Source organism: Caretta caretta, chromosome 5, assembly GCF_965140235.1.
Source record: "Caretta caretta isolate rCarCar2 chromosome 5, rCarCar1.hap1, whole genome shotgun sequence".
NCBI lineage: Eukaryota > Metazoa > Chordata > Testudines > Cheloniidae > Caretta > Caretta caretta.
In genome coordinates this window covers 101,030,318-101,049,433 of record NC_134210.1, presented here as the reverse complement: position 1 = coordinate 101,049,433, position 19,116 = coordinate 101,030,318, and the positions used below count along the sequence as shown (strand labels likewise).

Sequence of the window (19,116 nt, the reverse complement as noted above, 5' to 3'; positions counted from 1 at the left end):
TAAATTGGCAACTAGTTGACCACTGGGGGGCAATGGGGGAGTTCAGGGGGATGCAGGGAAATCGATTGCCTGCATGAAACTTCAGGCACTGTCAGGCATCATTAACAACAGAATAAAATCCTAGCACTGTTTCAGTCATCAATTCAGCAGGAACTCAGCCAGCCACCTACAAAAACTCCTTTATGCCTCCCTCATTGTTCTGGGAAGCATGACCTCAGCCCTCTCCAGAAACCCTATCAAACAGATTTCTATTTTAGTAGATGGGACATCTTGTCTTCCCTTTACTGGATCAGTGTAAGGTCTTTTCTATAGAAGGAAATTGCCCAGAATATCTATTGCAAAGTAACTCCCTTCATGGATATTATTCCAGAATGAGTCACTTTTGTCCTGGAATAATTATTCCATTTTGTGAGAGCAGTAATGGTGCTGGAATAAAGTCACTTTTATTTTGGAATAGTGTCCACCTAGGGACACTCAGTAGCTATATGACAGGTTTTAGAGGAACAGCCGTGTTAGTCTGTATTCCTTTTCAGTAGCTATACCGGTTCATTTTCCTGTGTAGATGAGGCCTAAGATTTAAACAGTATGTTATGAACTGCACCCTTATTTCCCTACCTACCCAATTAAAATCCGATAGCAGGATATGTATTCTAGTGTACATACCCTGCCACTGTCCAGCAGGGGGAAGTGCAAGCTCTCCATCTACCGGACTGTTAGTGAAAAAGCTGCTCTGGGGATGGGAAAATAGATTTCTGGTGAGCAGCAGTGTTCATGCTGAAGTCGGATGCGACCGGAGTAGATCTTGTTCTTTCGCTCCACGGGGTAACTTCATTGGTTTTAATCTTACTTGCTGTGTTCTGATATTGTAACTACACTGTCGTTAGCCCTAGTTTTGCTCTCTTTTAGTGAGTGTGCCCTGGGCGGTACAACCAGCCTTGAGTCATCACATGCTGCCCCGTGCCCATACACGGACTTTTCTAAGCCAGGGAGACCCACCTGGCTCCAAAGCTGGCGGGAGGTGAGGCTGCCGCTAGCACGGACGAGTCAGAGCCAGAACTAGTCGAGCAACGTCCCGAGCGCTGAGCTCCGGCGGCCCCAGAGCCGTGAGAGGCCGAGAGCTGCCCGGCTGGGCGGGAAGTGATGACGGGCGGGAGAAGGGGTGAGGGGACACAAGCAGCCCTAGCCGCGGTGCAGCCCCTGCTGGCCCATGGCATTGAGTGGGTGGCGCTCTGGGAATGGTTCCCGATGGCTCTGGCCGGTGGCCCTACGACAGTATATCGCACGTACAGAGAGCCTGAGGCGTCAGGGCGGCGGCGCGTAGCCCCCCGCGCCGCTGGGGGGCGGTCGTTGCGGCGCCGGCCCAGTCCCGCGGCTGTCGCGCGCAGAAGCGGCCGTTGGGGGCGGGGCGGGCCGACTCCTCCGGCGGCGGCATGTGGAGGCCGGCGCGCGCTGCAGCCCGGCGCCTGTGCGAGGCCGCGGGAGTCCGTGGGGCGCTCGTGGCGGGACCCGCCGCCTCCTGCCGCCAGCTCGTGAGTAGCGAGCCGCGCCGCGCGGCGCGGCGCCCGCGTGACGCGGCTGGGGCAGGCAGAGCGGTGCCCGGCCCCGGCGTGCGAGTTGGGGGAGCGGCTCCCTTCCCCCCCGAGGCTCGCCCTTGGCGCCGCTGAAGGATTTGCCGGGCGAGGCTCCATGAGCTGTTTCAACCCCCCTCGTTCCCACTGTCGCCGAGCCCGAGACGGCCAAGCCCCCGTCCTGCCAGCAGGGTTGCGATCATGTAGCAGCGCAGGACCGAGCTGGAGCTGTGGCGCTCCTCGCCCGTGTGAATGCAAAGCGCCGCAAAGGGGACTGTTGCTCTTTTTTGGTAGTTGAGAGGTGGGGCGTGTCAGACTTTTTGGGCTTAAATGCTTTGTCATTGTCTTGAAACCCCCGGATCTCTGTCTGCCGCGTGAGTGAGCGGGAGTCGGCGTCGGAGGTAACAGCATGCAGACACAGCAGCCGAAAAAAGCGTTAGCGGGGGAGGTTGAGGAGATGTTGCTGGGGTTCCCTCCACCCCCATCCCCCGCCTTTTGCATCGTTGGGAGGGAGGCTTTTACACTCCTTATCTTTGTCTTGTTCCCTGAGCTACTATAGTTGAGAGCGTTGTCATGTCCTCGTGTTGGTGTGAGACAAGAAACGATCAGCAGCACCCAGCAGTCCTCTGTACACAAATTATTCCTTCAGCGGCGCTCCGAAAACAGAGTCATTATAGTGTTCTGTGTGAGATGAATTTAGCGTCCAGGCAGTTTTCTAGTGGAGCGAAGAACACAGACATCACCTCCAAAACTGAATGCTTTGTCTATAGAGGGGACATTTCCCCAGCAATTCAAACCAATTTTCAAACTAATTAACAGCTTTCAGAGAGCTCCAGTTAACAGAACTATTCTAGCCTTAGAGCCTTGTCTGTGATGTGGGTCCAAAAGGTTTTAACTGGTTTGAATTTTTTGCTAAATTTCCCCAGCGTAGACAAGGCCTGATAAGCCAGTCTTCAGTAGAGACAACATGGGGTGGATGCTCAGTGTTCAGCATACTTGGTGGTGGTCTCAGCTTGTCTGGAGACAGGCGGCATGGTGACTGTAATCCCCAACGTGAAACTGTGAAGATTAGTTTGGAGAATTAGAATGTTTCTGTTAGTGTGCTGCCACTTCAGGCAAGTTTCTAGCTTTCTTTTACATAGCTTATTTATAGGCTTTCTATTGTAGTATCTGAGTACTTTAGAAATAATTAATATGTACCTGCAACACCTCATTTTACAGATGTGGAATTGAAACTGTGATTAAGACCAACATTTTCAAAAGTGACAGCTAATTTTGGGTACTCACCTTGAGACGTTTAGGACTTAATTTTCAAGGGTGATGAACATCCATGGCTCTCATTGATTTCAGCTAGGGTTGTGGATGCTCAGCACTGGCCATAATCAGACTCCAGGTGCATGAACTCAGGTGCACCAAATTAGTGGACACTTTTGAAAGTGAGTTGTCCAAGGTTGCTTTGGAAGTCTGTGACAAACCAAGGAATAGAACTCGGATCTCCTGTTTTCTAGTCTAGTGCCTTAAACACAACACCATTTTCCCTCTTACTAAATCATAGTAAAAGGCCAGAGTGTCCTAAACGTGCATTTCTGCCTTAAGAATACTAATAGATAGTTTTTGCTGCTTTGTTGGTCCTGTAAGATAACAAATGAACTTTTAACTGTGGGGGGGGGGGAGTGACTTTGGGATTCTGTTTCTTAAATATGACAAAAATTGACATTTTGTACCATTACCTTTGTTAACACTTAATTTAACTTATTTTTAGGATTCGCATCTGCAACAATTAGACCATGTTCTAAAGGTTAAAAACAGAAGTGTTCAGTTTATTGATTTAAGAAATGCAGGAACTTTGAATAACAAAAGGTAAGTTTTATTCTGAATTATTTATATGAGAATTCTGACAGTTGCATACAGATTCCAGAGAAATCATCTGTAGATGTGACAGCCCTAAAAATTAATATAGTGTGATTGTTGATACGAGCTAGGGCGGAAGGCTAGTCTTGTGGGTAAGGAAAGGACTTGGAATTATCACTTCTGAATTCTGTTTCTAGGTTTGCCACAGATTTCCTGTGTGAATTTGGGAAATCACTTAACCTCTCATGGGCCGTAGTTTTCCCGTCTGTAAGGTAGAATAAATGATTCCCCACCGTACCTCAGATAAGTGGCATGAGACACTCTTGAATGAAAGATGCTATAGAAATTCAAAGTATTAAGTAACTTTGCAGTATTTTATGGTAACTGTAATTATTTTGTGTTTCCACATTTGTTTGCTACTGAAAACATTTCACTGAATTGCGTATTGTTATAAATATACATACACAATACCCAGATGCGCAAACTAGGTTAAAGCGCACCATGGAGATGGATTCAAAATTAATCTTTTTTCCGTGGAGAGACCTAGGTTTCCAAGTCTGCATCTGCCTCCAGTTTTCTGTTGGTAAAGTGGAGGTGTTGAGAGGTTTACCTAATATTTGTAACATGCTTTGAGATTCTTGGAAGAAAACTACAGTAGAAGTGCATATTTATTATTTTATTGGAATGAATGGGGACTTCCAAAAGAGGGAAGTCCCTTACTGTATGTAGACCGGATGTGTCTGAACGTTGACATTTTTACATCTTTGTTTATGTATACAGTTGCTGTTTCCTGTATAATATATGTCTATAAACAACATACTGTATGTTTATAAATATAAATTATTTAGATTTACCTTAAAGATTAAACAGTACTTGCATGGACAGAGTACTTCTGCAACAATGTTGTATTTTAAAATCTAGAGATCTATCTTCAGTAACATTCTGGGCACAGAAGTAACTGGGGAAAGAAACATACTTAGTCCATTAGGTGTCTATAATCTCAGGTTTTAAAATTCCACCTCAATTTATAAGGTGCTTTGTGGCATACGGCAATTTGTGACAAATCACCTCCTCCAATCGCAAGTGATTATCTCGTATTATAACATGTTCCCAAGATGATGATGATCTTGTTTTGTATTTGTTGTAGGAAAGAGTTTCATGCTAAAGTAATACATATTTTCTCCTAGTAATCTTAGATTTGTTTACATGCCACTGCAGTTCTTTAGATGAGACTACTTATGAAAAACTTGCTGAAGAAACACTGGACTCATTAGCAGACTTCTTTGAGGATCTAGCAGACAAGCCTTTTACACCTGAAGATTATGATGTCTCCTTTGGGGTATATTTTACAGTTTTTGTTCTTGCTGTAATTATTGTAGGGTTTTTCCTTGAGGGAAATATCTTCATTCAACTAGTCTTTAGTGCAAAAGTTTAAGAAACATATTTCACTTATTTATTCAGTGTCAACTATTTGAAAATCAAGTTTTTAAATTTGATTTTACTCATTGAGGGAACGGCATCTTTTTTGATGGAAAAATATATAATACACTGTTTTAAGAGTTAAAGAATTGTAATAGTATTTAAACAATGAAGCTATTTTTATGAGAGTTAAACCATTATTACATGAGGCTGAAAATTGGTTTCCAGTCTCTTATACTGGCCTCTGATACTGGTGTTACACATGTCACTTTTGAATTATCTTGGTGAAAGTGACAGCTGTAGCTAAAAATTTATTTTCAAATACCTATTAGTTTATTTACAGTTGGTGGAATCAATCAAATTGTATGCTGCTGTGCTCTGCTTGATTTGAGGAGAATAAAATCTAACCCAGACCACTGCCTGCAACATAGCATCTACACTACTCCAGTCTCTGGACTGGAATAATAGTTGCTTCCTGTTTATATCCCCATGTGGAGGTTCCCAACTAGTGGCTCCACCAGATCAGGATTTAAGTGCATATAAACGGGCAGCTGGAGCTTCTGCTGCTTGTGTTCTGTGTATAGAGGCCTTTAGTCTTCAGAGCTGTTCAACTGTCAGCTTTTCTGAGCACTACATTCACTCTTTATCTCACAGAAGTACATATACAATGGGAAAATAATACCTTAGCCTCTTTTTTGCATTTGGCAAAACTGATAAGTACTTGATCTGGTCAAATATCAGTTAATATTTTACCTGTAACTTCTCCAATAACTAATAGCAATGTATTATTCACTGCTAGTGTTTTGAATAGATCTTGAAAGGCTGTGATTATTAGCCTTTCAAGATCTATTCAATATAAAGAATATTTTGAAAACTAAATAGAAAAAATAACACCAAAAAGTTTGGTTTTGTGTTTTTTCTTTAGATTAAATATTTTTTATATGCTTCCTGACTTGAGTTGCCTTTCTCTCCAGTAACTTTTCAATGTAGAGTTTTTGGCATGTACTTACTGAAAGGTTTGGAGGATTTTTATTTACGTCAATCTTAATATGTACATTATGACTGTTTGGATTCAAATTATGAAAAGACTAGTAATATGACAAGCCACAGGGTGGCACACTTGGAAAAGAACTGGCAGAGTTGTAATATCTTTTGACCTTTTAAATTTCTCCATTCAGTTAATATGTGATGTGCTTGAAAAAGTCTCCCTAGAGAGTAATCTTGTTAGCAGAAATTATGAATGTCCATAACAGCATGCAATAGTTTCATACTAGCTATGCACAAAAATGAAAAATTAATTCTTAAGTGTTGTTTCCATTAACTTTTAAAAAAGGTTTTAAAATGTATTTTCCAAAGTTTCATGAATAGTACAGAATGAATGTGTGAATGTTTTAATACCAGGGTTTGAAGATAATCTTGCCTTAATTTACAATGTGAAAACAAAGATCATCTTTAGATCTCTTCTGTCTGACACATCATTGGGGCTTCTGATTTTAGCTTTTAACTTTTTAAAGTATCCTGATACAAAAAAAGGTGTTTATCCATTAAACACTGGAAAAACACCAGAAATGATTACTTGTATCTAAGAGCTTGTCTACAGGGAGCAGTAATGCAGACTGCAGGAGTATGATTTCTAAAGCACACTAATGTGTTGTACATTAATTGATCCATGTAGACCCTGCTGGCACACACTGAAGGCTTCCTACTGCATTATAACATAGGGCTGTTTGCAACAGCACTACATTAAAGTGCACTAGGGACCATTACAAAGAGATTACTGATTACCATATATACTACTGAAATGAGTAACGGCATAGTATATGTTGTTTATTTACAGAATCTAGAAATAGAGCCTCCAAGGCCCCCAGTTTTTGGACATCTACATACAATTAAAAAAATGTTAAAAAATAAAACCCCAAAAATGAAATTAATAAACCGCGAAAAACAGAAGCCCCGTAATAATGTAAGTGTTGATGTAGTGTTCTTATTAGATCAGTTGAGCCCTATTTGGTATTAGTATATTTTAACATACAGCATGCATTATGGGATAATGCTGAACACTTGTGTATAGCTCTGAACATTAGCTAATGGAATATACTAACACATTTGTGCAAATATTTAATTGGAATAATTTATAGCATTCAAAGCTCTCCAAGGTACCCTTGTTTTACCTGTTTCATTTCATGCTGTTCTTAGAACACTGGGAAATAGAAGGAGTGAGCTCACAATGAGACTGGGAATAGGTTAGTTTTAGTCCTCGTGTCACATTAGGCTAAAGCATTACCTAGTTAAAATAAAATAACTGGCAGGGAAATCAGATGACTCAGTATTAATTAGCACCATCAGAGGCTTTTATTCATTTGTACTTCTTTTTCCCCTATACCATATAGAATAATCAAACAACCTTTGTTTCTTTACTGAACTCAGACAGTAGCGGGGCTGGGCTTTAGATTAACACATCACTTGTGAGATGTCAGTAATCAAAAGGGTTGGCTGATGTTGCAGAGGACTGCTGCTTTTCCTGTGAAATGATGTTGAACTTTCAGTAGCTACTCGGTCACAAGGTAAAATGCTGTTGAAATTTCAAAACAAATTGTTACCTACAAGAAAATTAAGAGATCTAGCAATTGTCTTCTGGATCAGAAAAAGGTAATGCAGGATCACGAAAGGTGCTGACACAGTGTGGGCTGCAGTGCATTTGGGGAGGCTGTAGGGAAAAAGAAATGTGCAGCTATCCTAATACCTGAACTAGCCCCACGGTACATAAGCTACAATACTGCTATTTTTTACCTAAGTTTAATTCAGGTCACTCTCACGTTTACTCAGTCCAAGTGGTATCTGTCTTATACCCTTAAAATTAGGACTCTCTAAAAGAGTTATAGTTGCCCTTCAAAATTCCCTTATGAAAATGTCATGCCAATGTAAATCTTCATGGTATAATTCAGAGATGGAAGGAAGGCAGTACAAAGGAAAGAAACACTCTCTTGGAAAATGTTCTATAATTGACATAAGTGAATCAAAACAAACCTCAGATAGTTAGAATTGGAACATTCCTGAGGTATAATGCAGGATCTGGGCACTTCATCACAAGTTATGTGGCAATGTACTTGTCCCACTCATTTGGAGACCATATACAGTTACAGAAAAAAAAAGTAAAGTAAACCTGGATAGCTCAGAGATTCAGTAATGGGACATGGAGCCTCTTGCCTCTGGCTGCCTGTTTTAATCGGTTTCAGATTGTTAGTGAACAAAAATACTTGCTTTCTGCTAGCTGTTGAATGTTCTCTGTGAAATGAATAGATGGTCTCAATCCAGTTGCTAGTGGACTGAATGCCCACTTCACAGTTGAGCAGTAATTAGTGCACAAGCTGGCAGTCTCAGAAGAGAGGTCAAAGCTCACTGGAGTATTATTTATTTGAGTCTTAACATTGTGGATGGTGCTATACCAACACACAAGTCCAGATCAGGAGAGCTTAGAGTCTAGATCAGACACAAATGATCTATGTTTCACCATGGAGACTGATAAGTTTTCATATCTAATGGTGGTCCCACTGGTCATCAGTGAGGCAGAATGGCATAGCAGATTGTGGAGGATTTGAATGTCCAGTGATGATGCTTTTGCAGATATCTCGCAAATTGCTGTTTTGATCTTTATAACTACAGTGCTTTATTATGGAAGAAAAATCATTATTCTTATTAAGTAATGGTGCATCGATACTCCTCCCTTCCCCCCCCTTTATGCTTTAGAATGGAGTTTTAACAGCTAAACTAGGTGGAGACATGGGAACCTATGTAATCAACAGGCAGACACCGAACAAGCAGATTTGGCTGTCCTCTCCTACTAGGTAAGTAATTATCTGTATGCTAGGAACTGTCTGAAAATTCAGAGATGAATTAAAAACCTACCTGCTAGCCCCATGGAGACTATTTAATGCCCTGATCACATATTTTATGCATTTTCTCGAAACATACACACAATAGGATTTTCGCTAGAGGTATGGTAACTAGTTGCTGTTTATACTTCAGGTGGTGACTGACAGAAACGGACAGGCTGACCCACAAACTAGTGCAGTAAAATGTATCATGTAATAAAATGTGTTCCATTTTTTTAAATGTCCAGTTTTCACAAGCACTATGAACATGACTGTAGCCTATACATAGAAGACTAAACAGCTGTGACAAAAGAACTGTCAGGAAGAGATATGAGATTGTTATGGTCTAACACTATTCTTTATGGATTCACCCTGTAAGCCTGTGTATGGGTTTCTTGTTTTGTTCGTGCGCATGTCTTCTACAGCTTAACCGAGAGATGTTTTTATCAATCTTGGGCAGTTCTTAATGTGGAGATCTTGATTGCTGTGTCCTCTGCCTTGTCTTCTATGCCAGTTTGATCCATTCCAGGTTTTGCAGTTGGTTCTGACTGGGAGTGAGATGTACAGAATGTGTTGAAAGAATGCCATGAGTGGCCTCACCAAAAGTTTACAGTGAAATCTGCTACTCTCCCAGGAGCAGACTGAGGTAGTCTTTCATCTCTCTGGCATTGTTGATGGATGGTCTAGCTAAAAAGGAAAGACAAAGCATAAAGATTCACTGTACATATGTAAGTAGATTTCTTAGAGGTCATTCAAATAGAACAACTAACTATAAAATCAGGAATGGATCAAACTACTGTGCAGTAGGATTAACATCTTTAAAAGTGAAATTTTAGGAAATCATCTTATTTTAAATAGTCTGCCTAAGTAATTAAAATACTCTTTAGTGATTTGCCTTCTAGCCTCCTGTAACTGTTTTTGGTGTACAGCAGTGACTCTCAACCTTTCCAGGCTTACTGTACCCCTTTTGGTAGTCTGATTTGCCTTATGTACCCCCAAGGTTCACCTCACTTAAAAACTACTTGCTTACAAAATCAGACGTAAAAATACAAAGGTGTCACAGCACACTATTACTGAAAAATTGCTTGCTTACTTATTTTTACCATATACATTATAAAATACATCAACTAAAACAGAAATATTGTACTTAAATTCAGTGTATAGTATGTAGAGCAGTATAAACAACTCATTGTCTGTATGAAATTTTAGTTAGTACTGACTTCACTAGTGCTTTTTATGTAGCTTATTGTAAAATTAGGCAAATATCTAGATGAATTGATGTACCCCCGGAAGACTTCTGAGTACCCCCCAGGGGTACACGTACCCCGGTTGAGAAACACTGGTGTACATTATATTAGATAAGCCATTGTAGCGTATTGTTAATCCCTCTCTCCTCCCTGAATCTTGTTTGTTTAAATAAACAAGATATTGCTTTTCAAAGGTTTTTATCATGGAAAGGCAATAGGCAAGAAATCAAACAATCTTTTTTATTTATGTCTAGACACTTGCAAGACAGTGCCTCAGAATCTAAGTTACGCATTAGATTTTTTTTTTTTAAAACCTCAAGCATAAAACACAAGTTCAGGTTCTATTTACATCCGTATCTGGAGATAAAGAAGTCAGAGAGTTTATATTGTATTTGGATCTATTTAACTTTTAAATAGCTGAGTGAAGAAGTACGTGTTCCTGAGTAACAGATTTGTGGAAAATATAAGTAGTAGTTTTCATCTTCAATATGTTCAAGGGATCATAGAATCATAGAATATCAAGGTTGGAAGGGACCTCTGGAGGTCATCTAGTCCAACCCCGTGCTCAAAGCAGGACCAATCCCCAATTTTTGCCCCCTCAAGGATTGAACTCACAACCCTGGGTTTAGCAGGCCAATGCTCAAACCACTGAGCTATCCCTCCCGCCGAAAAAAAAATTAAAAGTCATTGCTGCATCATAGAATATCAGAGTTGGAAGGGACCTCAGGAGATCATCTAGTCCAACCCTCTGTTCAAAGCAGGGCCAATCCCCAATTTTTTTTGCCCCAGATCCCTAAATGGCCCCCTCAAGGATTGAACACTCAACCCTGGGTTTAGCAGGTCAATGCTCAAACCACTGAGCTATCCCTCCCCTATTGAAGAAAGGAACAGCCCCGCCCACCCAAAAAAAGTAGGGTCTGCTAAAAGCTTCTGACCCTGAGAGAATTTTTCATCTAAGAAATCTTTCCCTTGTAAAGGTTTGGCTTTATGCTTCATCTGTTTATGGCAGTATGGCAAATGTTTGTGTGTTTCCTGCAAGAAAACAGTACATGTTTACTTAGTTTTCCAATTCCTGCTAAGAGATTTTGTAACTTTTATGTGCAGACATGTACTGTAACTAACGCTAATAACATCTGTGTCCTGGATGTGATGCGCTATGGAGTGTGTCAGAAATATAAAGGGAAGGGTAACCACCTTTCTGTATACAGAACTATAAAATCCCTCCTGGCCAGAGGCAAAATCCTTTCACCTGTAAAGGGTTAAGAAGCTAGGATAACCTTGCTGGCACCTGACCAAAATGACCAATGAGGAGAAAAGTTACTTTCAAAGCTGGAGGGCGGGGGGGGGGGGGGGACAAAGGGTCTGTCTGTGTGATGCTTTGCCAGGACCAGGTCAGGAACGCTCTTCAGAACTTCTGTTAAGTTAGTAAGTAATCTAGCTAGCAGTGCATTAGATTTCCTTTTGTTTAAATGGCTGGTAAATAAGCTGTGCTGAATGGAATATATATTCCTGTTTTTGTGTCTTTTTGTAACTTAAGGTTTTGCCTAGAGGGATTCTCTAGGTTTTGAATTTGATTACCCTGTAAGGTATTTACCATCCTGATTTTACAGAGGTGATTCTTTTACTTTTTCTTTTCTTTTAAGATCCTGATTGCTTTTTCATTGTTCTTAAGATCCAAGGGTTTGGGTCTGTGTTCACCTATGCAGATTGGTGAGGATTTTTATCAAGCCTTCCCCAGGATAGGGCTTGCGGGGATATTTTAGGGGGATGACATCTCCAAGTGGGCTCTTTCCCTGTTCTTTGTTCAACACGCTTGGTGGTGGCAGCATAGGGCTCAAGGACAAGGCAAAGTTTGCACCTTGAAGTTTTTAACCTAAGCTGGTAAGAATAAGCTGGAGGTCCTGGTGATGTCAAGGAATTATGACGTGATTGGAATAACAGAGACTTGGTGGGATAACTCACATGACTGGAGTACTGTTATGGATGGTTATAAGCTGTTCAGGAAGGACAGGCAGGGCAGAAAAGGTGGGGGAGTAGCACTGTATGTAAGGGAGCAGTATGACTGCTCAGAGCTCCGGTACGAAACTGCAGAAAAACCTGAGTGTCTCTGGATTAAGTTTAGAAGTGTGAGCAACAAGAGTGATGTAGTGGTGGGAGTCTGCTATCGACCACCGGACCAGGGGGATGAGGTGGACGAGGCTTTCTTCCGGCAACTCACAGAAGTTACTAGATCGCAGGCCCTGTTTCTCCTGGGAGACTTCTATCACCCTGATATCTGCTGGGAGAGCAATACAGCGGTGCATAGACAATCCAGGAAGTTTTTGGAAAATGTAGGGGACAATTTCCTGGTGCAAGTGCTGGAGGAACCAACTAGGGGCAGAGCTCTTCTTGATCTGCTGCTCACAAACGGGGAAGAATTAGCAGGGGAAGCAAAAGTGGATGGGAACCTGGGAGGCAGCGACCATGAAATGGTCGAGTTCAGGATCTAACACAAGGAAGAAAGGAGAGCAGCAGAATACGGACCCTGGACTTCAGAAAAGCAGACTGACTAGCTCAGGGAACTGATGGGCAGGATCCCCTGGGAGAATAATATGAAGGGGAAAGGAGTCCAGGAGAGCTGGCTGTATTTTAAAGAATCCTTATTGAGGTTACAGGGACAAACCATCCCGATGTGTAGAAAGAATAGTAAATATGGCAGACGACCAGCTTGGCTTAACAGTGACATCCTTGCTGCTCTTAAACACAAAAAAGAAGCTTACAAGAAGTGGAAGATTGGACAAATGACCAGGGATGAGTATAAAAATATTGCTCGGGCTTGCAGGAGTGAAATCAGGAAGGCCAAATCACACCTGGAGTTGCAGCTAGCAAGAAATGTTAAGAGTAACAAGAAGGGTTTCTTCAGGTATGTTAGCAACAAGAAGAAAGTCAAGAAAAGTGTGGGCCCCTTACTGAATGAGGGAGGCAACCTAGTGACAGAGAATGTGGAAAAAGCTAATGTACTCAATGCTTTTTTTTGCCTCTGTCTTCACGAACAAAGTCAGCTCCCAGACTACTGCACTGGGCAGCACAGCGTGGGGAGGAGGTGACCAGCCCTCTGTGGAGAAAGAAGTGGTTAGGGACTATTTAGAAAAGCTGGACAAGCACAAGTCCATGGGGCCGGATGTGTTGCATCTGAGAGTGCTAAAGAAGCTGGCGGATGTGATTGCAGAGCCATTGGCCATTATCTTTGAAAACTCATGGTGACTGGGGGAGGTCCCAGATGACTGGAAAAAGGCTAATGTAGTGTCCATCTTTAAAAAAGGGAAGAAGGAGGATCCTGGGAACTACAGGCCAGTCAGCCTCACCTCAGTCCCTGGAAAAATCATGGAGCAGGTCCTCAAGGAATCAATTCTGAAGCGCTTAGAGGAGAGGAAAGTGATCAGGAACAGTCAGCATGGCTTCCCCAAGGGAAGGTCATGCCTGACTAATCTAATCGCCTTCTATGATGAGATTACTGGTTCTGTGGGTGAAGGGAAAGCAGTGGATGTATTGTTTCTTGACTTTAGCAAAGCTTTTGACACGGTCTCCCACAGTATTCTTGCCAGCAAGTTAAAGTAGTATGGGCTGGATGAATGGACTATAAGTTGGATAGAAAGCTGGCTAGATTGTCAGGCTTAACGGGTAGTGATCAATGGCTCCACGTCTAGTTGGCAGCCGGTGTCAAGTGGAGTGCCCCAGGGGTCGGTCCTGGGGCCGGTTTTGTTCAATATCTTCATAAATGATCTGGAGGATGGTGTGGATTGCACCCTCAGCAAGTTTGCAGATGACACTAAACTGGGAGGAGTGGTAGATATGCTGGAGGGTAGGGATAGGATACAGAGGGACCTAGACAAATTGGAGGATTGGGCCAAAAGAAATCTGATGAGGTTCAACAAGGACAAGTGCAGAGTCCTGCACTTAGGATGGAAGAATCCAATGCACTACTACAGATTAGGGACCGAATGGCTCGGCAGCAGTTCTGCAGAAAAGGACCTAGGAGTTACAGTGGATGAGAAGTTGGATATGAGTCAACAGTGGGCCCTTGTTACCAAGAAGGCCAATGGCATTTTGGGCTGTATAAGTAGGGGCATTGCCAGCAGGTCGAGGGACGTGATCTTTCCCCTCTATTCGACATTGTTGAGGCCTCATCTCATAGAATCATAGAATATCAGGGTTGGAAGGGACCTCAGAAGGTCATCTAGTCCAACCCCCTGCTCAAAGCAGGACCTATTCTCAGTTAAATCATCCCAGCCAGGGCTTTGTCAAGCCTGACCTTAAAAACTTGTAAGGAAGGAGATTCTACCACCTCCCTAGGTAACGCATTCCAGTGTTTCACCATCCTCCTAGTGAAAAAGTTTTTCCTAATATCCAACCTCCCCCACTGCAACTTGAGACCATTACTCCTTGTCCTGTCCTCTTCTACCACTGAGAATAGTCTAGAACCATCCTCTCTGGAACCACCTCTCAGGTAGTTGAAAGCAGCTATCAAATCCCCCCTCATTCTTCTCTTCTGCAGGCTAAAATCTGGAGTACTGTGTCCAGTTTTGGGCCCCACACTACAAGAAGGATGTGGAAAAATTGGAAAGAGTCCAGCAAAGGGCAATGAAAATGATTAGGGGACTGGAACACATGACTTATGAGGAGAGGCTGAGGGAACTGGGGATGTGTAGTCTGCAGAAGAGAAGAATGAGGGGGGATTTGATAGCTCCTTTCAACTACCTGAAAGGGGGTTCTAAAGAGGATGGCTCTAGACTGTTCTCAGTGGTAGCAGATGACAGAACAAGGAGTAATGGTCTCAAGTTGCAGTGGGGGACATTTAGGTTGGATATTAGGAAAAACCTTTTTCACTATGAGGGTGGTGAAACACTGGAATGCGTTACCTAGGGAGGTGGTGGAATCTCCTTCCCTAGAAGTTTTTAAGGTCAGGGTTGACAAAGCCCTGGCTGGGATGATTTAGTCGGGGATCGGTCCTGCTTTGAGCAGGGGGTTGGACTAGATGACCTCCTGAGGTCCCTTCCAACCCTAATATTCTATGATTCTAAGCAAGCAATGCTGCTAATGGTAAACAGCATTTGAATATTGTGGTGTTTGCTATCTCAGCACAATAAATGTAAAATCATTGAGGGTTAATGACCACTTTGGCAACAACACTGTGTGAGAGAGAGAAAGAGCTTAAGAGACAAGAAAAGGAAACTACTATTGAATTTCTCTAGGTCCAGGCTGCTGTGCTTTGTTACATACATGCAGGTGAACTAAGGCTGTATTTATATGACAATATACATATATACAATATATATATGGCACATTCAAAGAAGGTGTGCCACCTGCACATAGTTTCTCTTTTGTGCAGCTCCATTAATTAAAGCTTTTAAACATTGCAAAATGTCTTCAACAAATGAGGCCTAATTATTTTGGTTGTCATGATCTTTTACTGCTTTGTAAAAAGGTATTCATAGTCTTGTGTGAGAAACGCACTTACTATATAGACGCTTGGCATGTTGTTAGAATTCAAAAGATCCTTATAATTAAAAGGTAGTAAATGTTTGTACAGCATTTTGAAAGTGTAAAGCACTATACATGTTTATTTTTTATTTGTTAAATAATAGCACAATGATTTGATATTGATTAGGTAAAATTTCAAAACAGTTCACATAATTCATCAAAATATTTTGTTTTAGTCGAGTTGCCCTAAACCATATCCCATTCTAACTTTTTGTAGGCTGTTTCCACTTCCAGAATTGCACATGTAATTGCACAGTAAAAAGTTACTACTTTTTGCAAAGGCCACACCAGTGAGAAACAACATAATAAAATAACTGGAGCACTCAAAACAACCATCAGCTCACGTGCAGCTGAAGAGATGTCCCTATAAAATCCTAGTCATTTTGACTTACCTTTATGTGTGTCCTTAATATTTTTAGTTCGCACCCTGAAGGTTATTCATTGCGATACTGTGAATAATTTAAATATTAAGGTGTCAGATTTGTTTTTTGTTAGTTTTTAGACACTGCAGCCTGGCATAGGTGTACAAGACAGCCTGTCTTCTAGCAGAGTTTGTACTGGAATCACCTCTAATCCCAAGGCAATTTGACCTAGAAATACGAGTTCAGAGATAAGAGGTTTCAAGACTTCCTTGTATTTCATTCTCTGCAGACATTTTTATTCTTTTGTCTCCTTCCCTTCTTACTACTTCACCAAATGTCAACACAGAAATCTGTCTTCCATGGAGGGCAAGTCAAAACTGCCTTCATTAAAAATAAATACTTTTTAAAGAGCCTTGTAATCATTCTTCCCATTTTCCAGGTGCGTAACTGAGGCAAAGACAAATGAGCCTGCCTAAACTTGGTGGCTGAGTGTGGAAGATAGAATCCAGTTCTCCTTACTCTCCCCTTACTGTATTTGTTGCGGGAGTGAAGCATCTCATGACACCAGGAGCTTCAAATTGCTTTCGGATATAGATCTACATGGCAGATTATTTTTTATTTAGTAATTTAATCCTGTTGTGTTTAACTTGAGAGAGAAAATATTCTTTACTCTGTGCAGTGAATCATTTTGGACATTTGCACATTATATCATTGTGTTGGAATTAATACTTTATATTAATACAGCAGTTTACAAACAACTCTTATAACACCCTTAGGAGCTAGATATTACCACTGTTACAGATTGTGGAGAAAATAAATCAAGTGAAGGAGAGAAGGACCTTAATGGCCTAGATTCAGTGAAGTGTATAAGCAAAAGTACTCCCCACTGAAGTCCATAGCACCATTCGCATGCCTGTAAATTAAAACATGCTTAAGTGCTTTGCTGGATTTAGGCCTTAATGATTGCTTCAAGGCCACATGTTGGAACCAGTTTGAGAGCTGGAATTAGAATTTGGTGATGATTGGCTTCTAGTCCATGCTGAGACCATGAGCCACACACCTCTTCCTTGCTAAATATTGTTTTACTGCTGGCTGCTTTCTTTAACTTAGTCATTCAAATCCTCCTGGTGTTTGTTTGGGGATGGCTGAAACTTCAGAAATGACCTATGCTCATACAGTATACATGTTCTGTTTTCTAGTGGGCCCAAACGTTACGACTGGACTGGAAGAAACTGGGTGTATTCTCATGATGGAGTATCTCTTCATGAACTACTAGCAGTGGAACTCTCAGCAGCATTAAAAACTAAAATAGACTTATCTCCTTTAGTATACTCTGGAAAAGGTGATACTTGATCATTGTCTGCCTCAAAGAAATCAAAAGACTTTGGCCTGTTGCCCCTCTTTGGTGTATAGTTCCTAAGGTTAACACCTTGTTCTACTTTTGTCTTCCTATTTTTGTTTCAACTTCACTATGTTGTGTAACAATAATGTGAACATAATATATTTTTCTTAGCTCTGCATGTTTGGGTTTATGTGTTAGTGTATGGGTTTGTGTTTGTTATATGGATTTGTGTGTGTGTCTGCAGCCAAAATTCATAGCTAAGAGTATGGTATTAGACAGTGGTTGTCCCAGCCCACATTCCTACTGGTTGGTTGGTAATTCATCAGTAGTGCACAGATGGCATCTCATGACTAAAGAAAACTGTGCTACTCACCTTGGGCCATACTGAGGAACCCTTACCCAGGTTCCATTGAAATCAATTAGATGAACTGGGGGGAGTAAGGTAATATTCTATGTAAGAGCCTATTGTGTTTAAAAGAAAATAAGGTAAGGGAAAATGTTTTTCTTTTCCATAACTGGTGTAATAGGGATTTTCTTCTTAAAATATCACAGGATTTAATCTGAAATTCACATTTCTGTCTTTGCTCCTTCAGACTTATCCTTTTAAGCTTAAGCTTCCAGCTACCAGTTCTGCTATCGGCAAGGGTCCAAATGGTATGTGGAGCTGAAAAAAGTGTTTGATTTAGTTTAAATGTCTAATGATACATTCAAAGTTGTAGAGAAAGGAATTTATAACCTTTTCTCTATTCCGTTTGCTATGAGTGTCTTCACAGAGTAAGCATACATTGCATAAATATATCTCTTTAATATTATTATTATTTATTATTAAGCAAAGCAAGGATTTTCTTTTCCAATAGCAATAAACCATGCCAAGTTTTGCATTGGCATAACTCATGCTGCACTTCTCATGTAGTTGAAGTGAGGCACAAGACCAAAAGCAAAGTGACAACGCAAGGCTCACACTGATGCGAACCCTGTTGTATTATTGCCACATTCTTAAGGCTGAGAAGCTGGAGTCTTCTGACTAGCTGAGAAATAAAAAGAAATGAGGGCAAAAATAGGTGATTCACTCTAGGTATTACACCAAATAACTTGTAAAAAAACATAATTTAATAAGTGACATGCAAACATGTGACACTATAAAATTTGCCTTACTGTAACATTACCATTATTGCTTTTCAAAAATTGTATATAAAAAGGGAGCCCAATTTGCTGTCACATTTGAAAGACTGAGCCACGTTTATGTAAGCTTTTAGCATTACATTAAAAGAGGCCTGGTACTGATTTTGAAATACAGCATTTTCTTGGTTTCTGAGTTTCCCCAGACAACTTTCTTGTGTTTAGAATGATATGACTGCTTGGTTGGCTAATACTGTTACTGATGTGATGTGTCATTGAAAGATATCCAATAAATATACAGTATTCTTTGGTGGTATTGTCCATTATTTAGGATTAAAATGCAATTCTTGATACCAACTCTTGCCCGCTATTAATTAAAATATGAAATAATATCTCATTGGAGCCAGTTCTGGATTAGATTATCTGTGCTGTGTATGTGTATCTTTCAGCCAGAGGAAAAAGGGAGTCAGTCATTTGAAACCTTAACTGCTAAATTACTTCTGAAATCAAGGAAATACAATGAGTGCTACCAGTATGAGTCGGTGAGACCAAAACACACCACTACGCAAAGCAGAGATAAAACTAGAACAGTTAAAACTGATTGGGGGTTGAGGGTGACACCTCATTTACAGCAAATGGAAATTTGAGATGTAGCTGCTTAAATTTCACCTCTCAACAACTCACAAAGCTAGAGTTAGGCAGACGTGTGTTGACATTAGTGGTATGTTCACACAGCATTTTGGAGGCCACAGGAGCAAGCCTTCGAGGCTGGGTGACCGACTTGAGTGAGTTGGGCCCATGCTGGCACACTAAAAA

General features: G+C 41.2%; 2 protein-coding genes across 3 annotated transcripts in view; one reads left to right on the top strand and one right to left on the bottom strand.

Annotated features, from left to right (window-relative positions):
* The first annotated feature begins 751 nt into the window (after positions 1-751).
* On the top strand, positions 752-18,610 carry FXN (frataxin). 2 transcript variants are annotated; one of them, XM_048851742.2, is made up of 5 exons: positions 752-822; positions 3,331-3,428; positions 4,638-4,758; positions 8,586-8,683; positions 17,039-18,610. In XM_048851742.2, the coding sequence occupies exons 1-5, from the start codon at positions 772-774 to the stop codon at positions 17,190-17,192; spliced, it is 522 nt and encodes a 173-aa protein (XP_048707699.1). In that variant the 5' UTR covers positions 752-771; the 3' UTR covers positions 17,193-18,610. The 2 variants fall into 2 exon arrangements, with proteins under 2 accessions (XP_048707699.1, XP_048707698.1); XM_048851741.2 differs by lacking the exon at positions 752-822 and adding an exon at positions 1,386-1,529.
* Positions 8,042-19,116, bottom strand: part of LOC125637362 (uncharacterized) — a 101,434-nt gene continuing 90,359 nt past the window's right edge. Inside the window, exon 3 of the transcript XR_007356914.2 lies at positions 8,042-9,397. The gene's annotated coding sequence lies outside the window, so the exon portion shown is untranslated. The remainder of the gene's footprint in view (positions 9,398-19,116) is intronic.